The sequence below is a fragment of the Oncorhynchus nerka genome, linkage group LG20 (genome assembly GCF_034236695.1).
Source record: "Oncorhynchus nerka isolate Pitt River linkage group LG20, Oner_Uvic_2.0, whole genome shotgun sequence".
NCBI classification, from domain to species: Eukaryota; Metazoa; Chordata; class Actinopteri; order Salmoniformes; family Salmonidae; genus Oncorhynchus; species Oncorhynchus nerka.
Genome location: NC_088415.1, coordinates 22,713,781 through 22,729,089, shown reverse-complemented (window position 1 = coordinate 22,729,089; position 15,309 = coordinate 22,713,781). Strand labels below are relative to the sequence as shown.

Below are 15,309 nucleotides of genomic sequence, written 5' to 3'. Positions count from 1 at the left end.
GATGCACAGGAATTATAATAATGGTAGGCAAATAAAAACATTAACTCGTTTGCCTAGTGATAAAACATATGCATTTGCAGTTGGTAAGGAGATCGCATACCAGCACATCGAATAATATATTATTTGTTTAGGTCTTCACGACCTAAATCATAGTCATATTGCAAGGCATGTCTCTCTTTTTCTGACATGACTTGTTTATTCCCGCTACACATCAAATATTAGGCTACCATTTATCCATCACTCATTCAATAGCCACCTATGCGCGACAGTAAACAGACTGTAGGCTACAGTATTGCTGTGCGATAGGTGCGGAACATAATAGCCTATTTAATCTCAGAGCCTATATACCAAGGCAGGAGATAGAAATACAATCTATTGATACACTAAATATTGAACAGGAATTCGTATTTTGTATAGACGTGGTGGCTGTAGTAGCATTTACTTAGAAATTGTTCGAAAGGTCAATCAATCTTGCAGAATGCGCAGACAGTGATTGGCACTACACGTGGCATTTTTTTTAAAAAGTCCTGCAAAAGATTAAAACATTCTGCCCACGCCTCTACAGAAATCTGATGACATTTGCCATTGCGATATATATTTTTTAAATTATCATTGTCAAGTTCCAACACCTCCAAATCATACAGCAAATGAGGGCGTTATGTTACCTTAAAATAGTGAATGGAGGGCGTTTTCCAGGCGGGGTTGTAGCGCTCGTTCACGAGCCCACAAATATATAATGGTCGGATTATTCATTGAAAACATTCATACAGTATATGATGCATGCGACAGTTTGATAAATCCCAATAATTTGTTGCGCACGCAAATCATAGAATGTACGTCCATGTACGCCAGAATTTAGTATAACATTTACGCACGGTTGTTAAATGAGGCCCCTGATCTTAAAGCTGGAATCCTTCATGGTGAAACTGCCACATCCGTTTGGGATGCTACAACAACAAAGCAGTTACTGCAAACAACGAACACCGTTTTTTCCCCCTTGGCCATCATTGCCTGGAGGTAGAACAGCAGAATAGACACTGCATTTGTTTTTTTATCACACTGCTCGATGCACCACACCTCTGATAAGTCCACAGAACAAAAACTAGATGAAAGCTGCTGGGGCGGACAATGGCGCTGTTCCCCTAATGCAGATTCCATCTTTAAAGTGCTGCTGACTAAATGTTTTGCAATGACTGAACAACTAGGCCTCCTGAAGAAAGTGAACTTGAAGTCATGCTAAACCATCTCCAATGCATTAACAACCATTCAATGACATTGAACCATTTGATGCATGTATCCCCTCTCTCTCCAACAGCTGTGGAGGACTGGCTGTTAAATTGTCAGTGCTGTGTCACAGTGCTGTGTACAGACAATCTTCCTTCCTTCCCTCTGTTCCAGGAATAGAGACAGTGGATGAGAGGGGCGGTAGGCGTTACAGCAGAGAGAGACAGTCAGAGGTTCTGTTTTAGGAAGGGGAGAACAGAACCCTCTAATTTACCACAGAGCTGAGCTGAATTACCATGCCTTCAGGAAGAAACTGGCAACGTTGGTGCAGTAACCCGAGAGAGAGAGATGGGTGTGTTCTCTGCAGTAGCTGGTGTGTTGATTAGCCACCCAATATCCCTTAAATGTTTAAATGTTAGGCTATATGATGAGCTTTACAATTATGTGAGGAAACTGTACCCGGCTAGATGCATTTAAATATCTAAAGTACCCCTGTGCTTTTTGGGGTGTGGCCTGAGCTATATTTATGGCATGGCTCCTACTGTGCTGCACATCTGTGCCATGTTCACAAAATATCTGGATCAGGATCCTTCCCATCAGGATGTACTATTGAATCAATCCTGAATAGACATATTAAACCAAGATAAAACCCTTACAACCCAGACTGTGAGCCTTTATAGAGTTAGTGCATTAAGAATTGCAAGGTCACACAAACTAAACAACTCTTAAAAACATGCCCTCTGTGTTCCTAAAGAACTGACGTCACACTTGTGTCCTTGTGATAAGTGACAGATACTCATCGGTACAACACAAGACACGCAAACAGATAAAATAACACCTTACTGCACAAAGGGGACTGTGAAGAGACACAGCCATATTCTATATCTTGCATTGTAATTTGCACTGTACTATGTACAGTGGGCTCCCGAGTGGCGCAGTGGTCTAAGACACTGCATCTCAGTGCAAGAGGTGTCTCTACATACCCTGGTTCGATTCCAGGCTGTATCACAACCGGCTGTGATTGGGAGTCCCATAAGGCGGTGCACAATTGGCCCAACGTCATCCGGGTTAGGGTTTGGCTGGGGTAGGGCGTCATTGTTCTTAACTGACTTGCCTAGTTAAATTAAAAATGTATTAGACCTGAATATTGTGTGTATGTAGGCTATGTGTGGCATTTTAAATGTGGATTCTAATGAATACCAAATACTTGAGCGAAACACAGTGATCTCTGTGCTGAACACTGTCACGACCTGCCAGGGTCACCTGCTCTCTTCTCACACACTGAACCCACTGAAGGAATTCAAGGACAGCCCTTATGCCTTAATCAATAGGTCTTATGTGAGACCACAGGTTCTGAAGGTGTAGCTATCCATAGGACTGACTGACACTGCAGTCTGGGAAACCTGCCTCATTCAATTTCTTCATTGCTGGCTGAGGCTGGCTGACACAACAGAATGATAGTGGTAATTTGGCATGATTGAGCATAAGCAATGGCATAGGTCCAAAAAAAGTGCACACCCCACACACACACACACACACACACACACACACACACGTGCACACACATACTTCACTTTTTATTAAAAGTACAGAAAGCAACCGACTGACTGACGCAGTTCTGTATTTGAATAGAACTCTCGATTGAAAAGTATAAACGAACAAAGCATGTATTAGCATATGATTGCGCCGACGTTCTCTACTGGAGAGGCAGTGTTAGTCAATCACTCTGCAGGTCCATTGTTATTCTGCCTGACCAAAAAACGGACGGTCCACTATTTTGTTACTATGAATTATTCAGCTCAACAATCCCTGTGTAAGGGAAAGACAGAGAGAAAACAAAGGGAAATGTATATATATTTTAAAAAGCCTTTATTGTAAATGTAAGAAGTGCACAGAGATTCAGTGCAGCATCCATTATATAATTTATTTTATTTCACCTTTATTTAACCAGATAGGCCAGTAGAGAACAAATTCTCATTTACAACTGCGACCTGGCCAAGATAAAGCAAAGCAGTGTGACAAAAACAACAACACAGAGTATATATGGGATAAACAAACGTATAGTCAATAACACAATAGAAAAATCTGTATACAGTGTGTGGAAATGAAGAAAGGAGGTAAGGCAATAAATAGGCCATAGTGGTGAAGTAATTACAATTGAGCAATTAACACTGGAGTGATACAGTGGGGCAAAAAAGTATTTAGTCAGCCACCAATTGTGCAAGTTCTCCCACTTAAAAAGATGAGAGAGGCCTGTAATTTTCATCATAGGTACACTTCAACTATGACAGGCAAAATTAGAAAAAAAATCCAGAAAATCCCATTGTAGGATTTTTTATGAATTTATTTGCAAATTATGGTGGAAAATAAGTATTTGGTCACCTACAAACAAGCAAGATTTCTGGCTCTCACAGACCTGTAACTTATTCTTTAAGAGGCTCCTCTGTCCTCCACCCGTTAACTGTATTAATGGCACCTGTTTGAACTTGTTATCAGTATAAAAGACACCTGTCCACAACCTCAAACAGTCACACTCCAAACTCCACTATGGCCAAGACCAAAGAGCTGTCAAAGGACACCAGAAACAAAATTGTAGACCTGCACCAGGCTGGGAAGACTGAGTCTGCAATAGGTAAGCAGCTTGGTTTGAAGAAATCAACCTTGGGAGCAATTATTAGGAAATGGAAGACATACAAGACCACTGATAATCTCCCACGATCTGGGGCTCCACGCAAGATCTCACCCCGTGGGGTCAAAATGATCACAAGAATGGTGAGCAAAAATCCCAGAACCACACGGGGGGACCTAGTGAATGACCTGCAGAGAGCTGGGACCAAAGTAACAAAGCCTACCATCAGTAACACACTACGCCGCCAGGGACTCAAATCCTGCAGTGCCAGACGTGTCCCCCTGCTTAAGCCAGTACATGTCCAGGCCCGTCTGAAGTTTGCTAGAGAGCATTTGGATGATCCAGAAGAAGATTGGGAGAATGTCATATTGTCAGATGAAACCAAAATATAACTTTTTGGTAAAAACTCAACTTGTCGTGTTTGGAGGACAAAGAATGCTGAGTTGCATCCAAAGAACACCATACCTACTGTGAAGCATGGGGGTGGAAACATCATGCGTTGGGGCTGTTTTTCTGCAAAGGGACCAGGACGACTGATCCATGTAAAGGAACGAATGAATGGGGCCATGTATCGTGAGATTTTGAGTGAAAACCTCCTTCCATCAGCAAGGGCATTGAAGATGAAACGTGGCTGGGTCTTTCAGCATGACAATGATCCCAAACACACCACCCGGGCAACGAAGGAGTGGCTTCGTAAGAAGCATTTCAAGGTCCTGGAGTGGCCTAGCCAGTCTCCAGATCTCAACCCCATAGAAAATCTTTGGAGGGAGTTGAAAGTCCATGTTGCCCAGCAACAGCCCCAAAACATCACTGCTCTAGAGGAGATCTGCATGGAGGAATGGGCCAAAATACCAGCAACAGTGTGTGAAAACCTTGTGAAGACTTACAGAAAACGTTTGACCTCTGTCATTGACAACAAAGGGTATATAACAAAGTATTGAGATAAACTTTTGTTATTGACCAAATACTTATTTTCCACCATAGTTTGCAAATAAATTCATTAAAATTCCTACAGTGTGATTTTCTGGATTTTTTTTTCTCATTTTGTCTGTCATAGTTGAAGTGTACCTATGATGAAAATTACAGGCTTCTCTCATCTTTTTAAAGTGGGAGAACTTGCACAATTGGTGGCTGACTAAATACTTTTTTGCCCCACTGTAGATGTGCAGATGAGGATATGCAAGTAAAAATACTGGTATGCAAAAGAGCAGAAAAACAAAAACAAATATGGGGATGAGGTAGGTACTTGGTTGGATGGGCTATTTACAGATGGGCTATGTACAGCTGCAGCGATCGGTAAGCTGCTCTGACAGCTGATGCTTAAAGTTAGTGAGGGAGATATAAGTCTCCAACTTCAGTGATTTTTGCAATTTGTTCCAGTCATTGACAGCAGAGAACTGGAAGGAAAGGTGGCCAAAGTAGGTGTTGGCTTTGGAGATGACCAGTGAAAAATACCTGCTGGAGTGTTTGCTACGGGTGGGTGTTGCTATTGTGACCAGTAAGCTGAGATAAGGTGGAGCTTTACCTAGAAAAGACTTATAGATTACCTGGAGCCAGTGGGTTTGGCGATGAATATGTAGCGAGGACCAGCTAACGAGAGTATACAGGTCGCAGTGGTGGGTAGTATATGGGGCTTTGGTGACATAACGGATGGCAATGTGATAGACTGCATCCAATTTGCTGAGTAGAGTGTTGGAGGCTATTTTGTAAATGACATCGTCGAAGTCAAGGATCGGTAGGATAGTCAGCTTTACGAGGGTATGTTTGGCAGCATAATCAATTAAAGGAAAACCATAAATGTACAGTTAATGTACAGTTAATTGTCATCCCCTCTCCACTCATCCACAAAACCAAGTGCTCCCTCCACCTCTGAACAAAACATGTCCCTGTAACATGTTGGTCTCAAAGCCCAGATCTTTCAGTGACAGGATGTGACAATATCAAGCATAATTCTTCAGTCATTAGACCTTAGAGAACAATCACCACATCCTGCCTTTGACCAGACTCAACTGTGTGTTTATTGCCTAGGCCTAAATACACAGCTGTCTTAGCCCGAGAGAGAGGGCTCTGTTCACAAACACAAACACACCCTACAGAGCCCCAGGACAGCAGCACAATTAGACCCAACCAAATCATGAGAAAACAAAAAGATAATTACTTGACACATAGGAAAGGATTAACAAAAAAACAGAGCAAACTAGAATGCTATTTGGCCTTAAACAGAGAGTACACAGTGGCAGAATACCTGACCACTGTGACTGACCTAAAATTAAAGAAAGCTTTGACTATGTACAGACTCAGTGAGCATAGCCTTGCTATTGAGAAAGGCCGCCATAGGCAGACATGGCTCTCAAGAGAAGACAGGCTATGTGCTCACTGCCCACAAAATGAGGTGGAAACTGAGCTGCACTTCCTAACCTCCTGCCCAATGTATGACCATATTAGAGAGACATATTTCCCTCAGATTACACAGATCCACAAAGAATTTGAAAACAAATCCAATTTTGATAAACTCCCATATCTACTGGGTGAAATTCCACAGTGTGCCATCACAGCAGCAAGATTTGTGACCTGATGCCACGAGAAAAGGGCAACCAGTGAAGAACAAACACCATTGTAAATACAACCCATATTTATGCTTATTTATTTTATCTTGTGTCCTTTAACCATTTGTACATTGTTAAAACACTGTATATATATATATAATATGACATTTGTAATGTCTTTATTGTTTTGAAACTTCTGTATGTGTAATGTTTACTGTTAATTTTTATTGTTTATTTCACTTTATATATTCACTTTATATATTATCTACCTCACTTGCTTTGGCAATGTTAACACATGTTTCCCATGCCAATAAAGCCCTTGAATTGAATTGAATTAAGAGAGGGGTAGAGAGAGAGCGAAAGCGAGGGAGTGAGAGAGCGGGAGAGCGAGGGAGAGAGAGAGAGGGAGAGATACTGAGAGAGTGTAGAAGGTCGCTGCAGCAGTCATTTAGAATAGCTGGAGATAGCTGCCCACGTAGTTGAGTAATAACGCTCAAAGGAAATCATATGTTGTCACTCTCTGTCTGCATACCTCTCAACACCGCCTGCCCAACCCACTACAGTAGGTGTGAATTAAATGTGTCACTGACTGCAGCCCAAGCAGTCCCTAGTGATAACTGTCATAACTGTTTCCTATGCTCTAGTCCGTTACAGCACAGTTACCTGATCTACCTGGAAGACAGCTAGCCTATGTGCTGAGGTAGCCTGGTCCCAGATCTGTAGCCTATACTTTAGCCAACTCTTCTGGCTATCATTGACATGCCACACCTGTTAGTATAGCCTAGTAGGCTACATGTCTCACTTTTGTTTGATTGAGTCTGTAGGTTATCTGTCTTTTCTTTACATTTACAGGGGCATTGAAAAAGCCCCGCAGAATCCATCTGGTCCTAGTAAATACTGGCAGCAGTGCCTGGCTTGCAGCACTCTGGTAGGACCCCCCTCCCCACAACCTCAAACTCCCATTGAAAGTGCTTCTATTCAGTTCAAGTAAGCACAAGCTTTCACAGACTTCAAAACATTTTCTACACGATGTTCTCAGCTTAGTGAAGCCAGATGAAGAAGAACAATTACAGTTGTGAATGACACTATTTTTGTGAAAATAGATTAATCGTCTCATCTAAAAACGTGCATTGTCTTCACTGTAGATCAAGCTTTCGCACAATGTTCTCAGGGGTTACCGCACCAACGTTGTCAGTCTCTACCTGAAGGCATGGTAATTCAGCTCACCTTAGGGAAGCCTGATGAAGACAAGTCACAGTTGTGAATACTACACTATTGTTGTGAAAATGTATAATTAGTCAAAAAACATGCATTTTCCTTCATCTGAGTACCCATACAAGCACATAGACTTTCACAGACTTTAAGCTCATCCTTCCTCACTTTGGGCTGACTCTGACTAAAAGAATCCACTGTGTGAGAAGTGAACTCATTTAACCCCAGGCCAGCATCAATGAACAGCTATGCCTACTCTCGCTGTTTTCATCTGTGAATGGGTTTTTTCTAAACTGCCAGACAGTTGTGGTGCTAGTCTGCTATTCCCTAGTTGACTGAGGGGCAGGTTGGGCTCTAGGCGATACAAAAGGGACACTCTGGGATACCTACTGTACACTATGGTTACAATTCTGTCTCTTTAGCCAACTGCATTGGCAGGAAAAAGAATGGCAACCAGACTAGGCGACATCCTGAAAATTCCAGCCTTATAAGAATATAAGATAACAGAGTGTAGCATTTATGCAGACCAAGTTGCATTTTTCATCAGAATGTATTTTATTCTGTTCTTGCTTGACTTGCAGGATGCGTGGTTGGGTTTTAAATGAAGAGGATGCTGCTACAGGATGTGTGTCACTCTTTGCCTCTCTATCTCTCCGCATCAGCACTTCTGTGTTCTCCATCCATCATGTCCCATCAGTCTCCTCTGCTCACCTCAGAGACTGGCCTGTGTCCAGCCCAGGGATCGACCCAACTGTATTTTATTTTCATGGTTCTCTGAAGGGCTTTTAGTTTAACATCCCACCGGAAACATATGCAAACACTGCTATTCCAAAGCACAGTATACTGTAGCTTACCTACATTACAATGGCAATACAATGCAACCAACCTAGCCTGTAACCTATAGCCTGTAGCTCCCATTATTAAATCCGGCCCTCAAGGCTTCGCAGCACTGTTGGGTTACCATAGTCCAAATTGGTGAAGTGAAATGAAAAATGTCCACCTGTGTGCAATCTAAGTGTCACATGATCGGTCACATGATCTATCATACACCTGTTCTGAAAGGCCCCAGAGTCTGCAACACCACTAAGCAAGAGGCACCACCAAGTAAGCGGCACCACCAAGCAAGCGGCACCATAAAGACCAAGGAGCTCTCCAAACAGATCAGGGACAAAGTTGTGGAGAAGTACAGATCAAGGTTGGGTTATAAAAGAATATCCGAAACGTTGATCATCCCACGGAGCACCATTAAATCCATTATTAAAAAATGGAAAGAATATGGCACCACAACAAACCTGTCAAGAGAGGGCCGCCCACCAAAACTCATGGACCAGGCAAGGAGGGCATTAATCAGAGGCAACAAAGAGACCAAAGGTAACCCCAAAGGAGCCGCAAAGCTCCACAGTGGAGATTGGAGTATCTGTCCATAGGACCACTTTAAGCCATACAATCCACGGAGCTGGGCTTTACGGAAGAGTGGCCAGAAAAAAGCCATTGCTTAAAGAAAAAAACTAAGCAAACACGTTTGGTGTGTGCCAAAAAGGCATGTTGGAGACTCCCCAAACATATGGAAGAAGGTACTCTGGTCAGATGAGACTAAAATTGAGCTTTTTGGCCACCAAGGAAAACGCTATGTCTGGCACAAACCCAACACCTCTCATCACCCAGAGAACATCATCCCCACAGTGAAGCATGGTGGTGGCAGCATCATGCTGTGGGGATGTTTTTCATTGGCAGGGACTGGGACACTGGTCAGAATTGAAGGAATGATGGATGGTGCTAAATACAAGGGAATTCTTGGGGGAAACCTGTTTCAGTCTTCCAGATTTGAGACTGGGACGGAGGTTCACCTTCCAGCAGGACAATGACCCTAAGCATACTGCTAAAGCAACACTCGAGTGGTTTAAAGGGAAACATTTAAATGTCTTGGAATGGCCTAATCAAAGCCCAGACCTCAATCCAATTGAGAATCTGTGGTATGACTTAAAGATTGTTGTACACCAGCAGAACCCATCCAACTTGAAGGAGCTGGAGCAGTTTTGTCTTGAAGAATGGGCAAAAATCCCAGTGACTAGATGTGCCAAGCATATAGAGACATACCCCAAGAGACTTGCAGCTGTAATTGCTGCAAAAGGTGGCTCTATAAAGTATTGACTTTGAGGGGATGAATAGTTATGCACCCTCAAGATTTATTTCTTGTTTGTTTCACAATAAAAAAATATGTTGCATCTCAAAGTGGTAGGCATGTTGTGTAAATCAAATGATACAAATCCCCCAAAAATCCATTTTAATTCCAGGTTGTAAGGATACAAAATAGGAAAAATGCCAAGGAGGGTGAATACTTTCGCAAGCCACTGTATATATATATACAGTGGGGCAAAAAAGTATTTAGTCAGCCACCAATTGTGCAAGTTCTCCCACTTAAAAATATGAGAGAGGCCTGTAATTTTCATCATAGGTACACTTCAACTATGACAGACAAAACGAGACAAAAAAATCCAGAAAATCACATTCTAGGATTTTTTATGCATTTTTTCATATGCCTGTTTTGCATGTTATTTTGGCATTAATACGTGTCACATATCAGTTTGCAAACAATGTAAAAAAAAAAGAAATCTTCTCTAGTTGCGCAGTGATTGGCTCAGTGTTCTGTCACTCAAAATCTACATGGAGAGCTAGGAAGTTCAAGCCCCCTTGGGTGCTGCCATAGATTTACATTATCAGTGCCCGTTGTATCTACTGTAGCTTTGATTGGACTGATCATGTCAACGTCATACCTTCAGAATCTTAGCTAGCAAGCTAGACAAGCAGTCATCATCAACAATCGACTGGCAAATCCTTGTCATATGAAGAGAAATTATAGATAAAACGTATCGGTGCTCATCAGACATTGGACATAAACATTACGCAACAAGTTGGAAATCGCAAATTCAACAATGAGTGGTTTGGAAGGAATCAGTGGCTAACTGCAAGCGATGCAAAGCAATCACTATTTTGCTTCCCCTGCCTTCTATTTGGTGGAGAGGGTGTGTGGTCCAAGTCTGGGTTTAAGGGTCTCTTTTCCAAGCTTAAAAGGATAAACATTCACACACAACGCCATGGGCTAGAAAAAGTTGAATACATTGGCCATGCTGTCAATCAAGTATGACTTCTGCTGCATTCAAAACAACTGGAAACTCAGAACTGGGAAATCTCTAACTTCAGTGAGTTCGAGACAACTGGGAACTCTGAAAAAAATGTGCTCCGACTGGGACATACATTTTGAACAGTCATCCAACTCGGAATTCCAAGTTGGGAACCCGGACCTCTTTCTAGATCTCCGACCTGAAGCTCACTGACGTCATGATTCAACCTTGTTTTTTTCAGAGTCCCTAGTTGTCTTGAAAGCACCATAAATCCAGAGAATGCCAGACTTCGATGACAAAGTTACATGACAAAATTTGTCCACAAGAAGGACCTTCCTGTTCAAGTGAGCACAGCACAACGGTGCTGACACAACGGTACGAGTCCAAAAATGTATTGTATGCTGCTGCATAAATAATGTAATATGTCAGGGAGATATGTATACTGTAGCTAAGAAATGAATACTAAGTGTATATTGGCTGACATCAGTAGCCCATGTGCCTCACCCTAATAATTTGGTCCCTTAACCTCATTAGTAGCCCATGTGCCTCACCCTAATAATTCGGTCCCTTAACCCCTTCATAATTTAGCCTACTGTTCTGACTTGGTGGTGCACATGTAGCCTACAGCCTGTTTTAGACAAAAGTCATCATCGAATATTGTAAGAGCTTTCATTGTCTACTTATATGCCCCCTTTATTTATCCTATGGTTTTGGCTTGGTGTACAGGGAGAATACTGTAAGAATGGCCCATGTTCTAAATTCTGTTGCTGTACATTTCAAAAGTGATTTACAAACAGTTATATTGACTACGTCCATCTTAACTCGTTCATTTAATGTCTTAATCAAAATGACGGATTGCCTCTTATGCGCTCATTGTTCCCTTATGCCATAGTTTGTACATCTTAATTGTCAGTAGAAACCACATTTGTTTACACAAGTCAGTCATATCAGCTATGTTTTTTTTTATTAGTAAATGAGGCTGAATGAACTATTTAGCTGCCAGACGAGGCTCCGCTGATAGCAAGTTGTAGCGGTGGTAAGGATTCACTCCATGGCGCTGAAAAGAAAGCTCTGCTGTTGGGACAGCTTTATGTAGTTTGTGGGCTCAGTTTGTCACCGTTATAGTGCAGTTAATGTATTGTTTAGTGGCTTTGTTGGCATGCATCCCCCAAAAAATGTTTTTGTTTGTCCCACCAAGATCGACATGATAAAATCGCCACTGGCTATGCCTAATCAAGAACATTTATCAGTCGATTAACTACCAGGTAGAAAATAAACATAGTAGTTCTGCGGATCTCCAGGCTCGGATTTGAGCTCAGGCAGTGCAAATTAAATAAAGTCCTCTGAGAGGACAGAAAGCAATTTACACAGAGTCCATGAGGCATTATTCACTCTCACTGTGGGGAGACATATTGTAAATGACACCAATTTCACATTGAATCGAGTGTAAAGATATCAATACTCTGTCCTCCGTGACTCAACTGTGACAGTCTCAGGACAGTAGCTAGACATACTGGCAAGCACGCACGCGCACACTCTATCTCTCTCTCTCTCTGAAATTTAAAGGAGCTATATGGGGCAGGCTGTTGGGACACAATGAAGCTCATTTCCTCCCTCTGTAAAGTGTTATTGCTTTATAAGTAGCACTAAACTACTTCCCAATAACTGGGGAAATGGGAACACACAATGTCATTAAAAACACTTTACAGGGGTCTAGTTAACACAAAATCGCTAATGAAAGTATTTGATTGAGCACCATCATATCAATACCATAAATGCATTAAGCAAAATGCGTACACCAAGCCCTTTAGAATTATTTCCACTAAAATTGGATGTGTGATGAAAGAAAGGAAACTGTTTCTTATTGGAACACCGTGTCAGGGATCCAACACAAAGGGCATTCATTATTCACTGGGCCACTCAGGTGCATAGAGGCACAACTCCTCAAAGGATGCAGACTTTCACCGGAGACCTGGCCAAAAGATGTCAGCCATTTCAGGAAAGGCCAAGTCTTGATCTGATCCGTAGACTGTCCCAAAACAAAATCAGAATTTCAACTGACTAACCTCACCTACACAATCTATCCTAAGCACTAAAGGGCTCTGCTAACAAGGATTATAATCATTTTTTATTATAACAATAGCCAAGGTTACATTGTGGGGTGCCCTCCAAAACGTTTCTAAACTGAAAATGTGTTGATTACTAGTTAGATTTTAATGGTGTTATGTATCTGATCTCTGTGCTATAAAAGGATATCGTAAAATGGTGTTATAAAAGGTTGTAAAAAATGAAGCATTTCTTAAAATGCATCCAATATGGTTCCAAATAAGGCTTAATTGGTGGAGATCTTGTAGACACAAAGAAATGTAGAGAACATTATGGTGCACGATATTACAACAGGTTGCTTTGTGTTGATAAAATATTTAGTTAAGCTACAATGTTGTGTTTTTCTTCTTCATATCATGGCATCGCCTTCGATGCTTACATCCCAAGAATGAAAGGTGATGCAGTTGTCTGTGAGGGATCTCACAACCTCTGCCTCTTTAAGCGCAGCAGCCTATAAACTCACACTGGCACCATGGTAACCAATTTTAGAGCAAGATTAGCTGACTAGCCGCTATTAAATTTAGGGAAACTATAATAAGAAATATTGTGTGCTTCAGTAAAAGTGTATTTTGTGTCTACAAACATTATTATATTGTTAGTTATATTGTTAGGCCTACAGTTGGCAGGTTTGTTAGCCTAGCTAAACGGGCGACAGTGGCTAATGTGGATGGCAATGGCAACATTGCTGCCAGTCCATTACCTCTCTTGGAAGTGAGATAACGTGTTACTTTGATGCTAAGTAGGTTGCAACTACAGATCATCACTTACCTCCCCTCCATTTTCTCTGTCGGCGCTGCCGTTCATTTCCATATTGATGGCAATGTCAGGGGTAAAAAAAAAAAAAAACAAGATGCAAGTTTTGTTTCACATTAAAAAATGTGGAACCAACTTGTCTGCTCCGCGAAGGAAAGTGAGCTCTTGGGTCGCGCGCGCTGTGGAATGGGGGATGGATCAATTTCCCGATTTGGATCAACTGCATAAATCCTGCTGTATGTATCCTAGTATTATACACCCCATAATAATAGCTTGTCTGGGGAACAAAAGTTGCTCTGGCATAGCTACATAGATTGAAAATACCACATTTGAAGACCAAAGTCCAGGGTTGCTGTCTACAAATAAAATACATTATTATTGAAACATAGGCCTGGGTGTATATTTATGATCATGCTAGTACATTTAAAAAAATTTTTATATCAATTAATTATACAAACAAAGATGTATGTAATATTAGTTAGAGCAGGGAACTCAAATTAATTATTAAATTATTAATTAATCATATCTACAGGGTAACCTGGATCACAGGACAGTTGAGTGGATTGTCTTTTTGCAGGTTATGTTAATGATTTTCACAATGAGAAAGGCACTCATTTGTTTTGCTATGTTTGTTATCATAGATGGGCCTACTGCAATTCATGCACAGGGTGCACTCTTGCAGGTCTTTCTTTTAGTGTAGGGTTCAGTGGAAAGTATGCCTCCCTCTGGTCACTTATTTGTCCAGAAGAGTAGATTATGCAAAGACTGTCTATTATGCAAAGACCCTCTCTTGTTTTTTTAAATGTACAAATCTGGAGTTTGAGGTTCCCTTGTGTGTGGTGGTGACGCATCTACAGTAACCTATTTGCTTTGTAGTTATCTTGAGCCAACGCCAAGCCAAGGAATGATAAGGTGTACATTTAATTTAGCTTCAATGCTGGGAGGGACTCACAGTTTTACAAAAGAACATCACTTATTATATGGATTAGGGTAATCAGATTTCATCATTAATCTTTCAGCCTATCCACAGTTCTGTCAGTCAGTTGACTCAAGAGGGAAGTGGTGACTCAAGGAAGGCTATGGGAGGCAGTTTTTTGCATTTTGCTGTTCACTCTCTACCTCTCTCTCTCTCTCTCTCACACACACACACACACACACACACACACACACACACACACACACACACACACACACACAATGCCACACACTGCCACACACACACACACACACACACACACACACACACACACACACACACACACACACACACACACACACACACACACACACACACACTTTTACTCCACTACATTCCTAAATAAAAATATTATTTTTTTACTCCCATACTTCCCTGACACCCAAAAGTACTCTTTACAATAGCCAATAGGTCAGGCAGGACAGCAATATGGTCATAGCTAGAGATGTAGACCAGAAGATAGCTACTAACTGTCTTTAATAAAAATTAATAGTCTTCTGCCCATATAGCTCAAAATAAATTGAATGCCATGTGATCAGTTTTTCAGATGAGACGTTAAACCTGTGTCCTGACTCTCTGTGGTCACTAAAGATCCCATGGCACTTATCGTAAGAGTAGGTGTGTTAACCCAGGTGTCCTGGCTAAATTCCCAATCTGGCCTTCAACCCATCATGGCCATACCCAGTTTAGCTTGTCTCATTCATCCCCCCTCCTTTCCCCTGTAACTATTCCCCAGGTCAT

General features: G+C 41.5%; 1 protein-coding gene across 2 annotated transcripts in view; it reads right to left on the bottom strand.

The window, feature by feature from the left end:
- The window catches only part of LOC115102084 (ninjurin-1-like), a 55,733-nt gene that overhangs the window by 7,304 nt on the left and 33,120 nt on the right, over positions 1-15,309 (bottom strand). Inside the window, exon 1 of one of the 2 annotated variants that reach the window (XM_029621650.2) lies at positions 13,608-13,732. The exons of the other annotated variant lie outside the window; for it this stretch is intronic. Coding sequence (XP_029477510.1) covers positions 13,608-13,649 — 42 coding nt within the window. The 5' untranslated portion in view covers positions 13,650-13,732. Of the gene's footprint in view, positions 1-13,607; positions 13,733-15,309 lie in introns of those variants that run through there. 2 annotated transcript variants of the gene reach the window in all.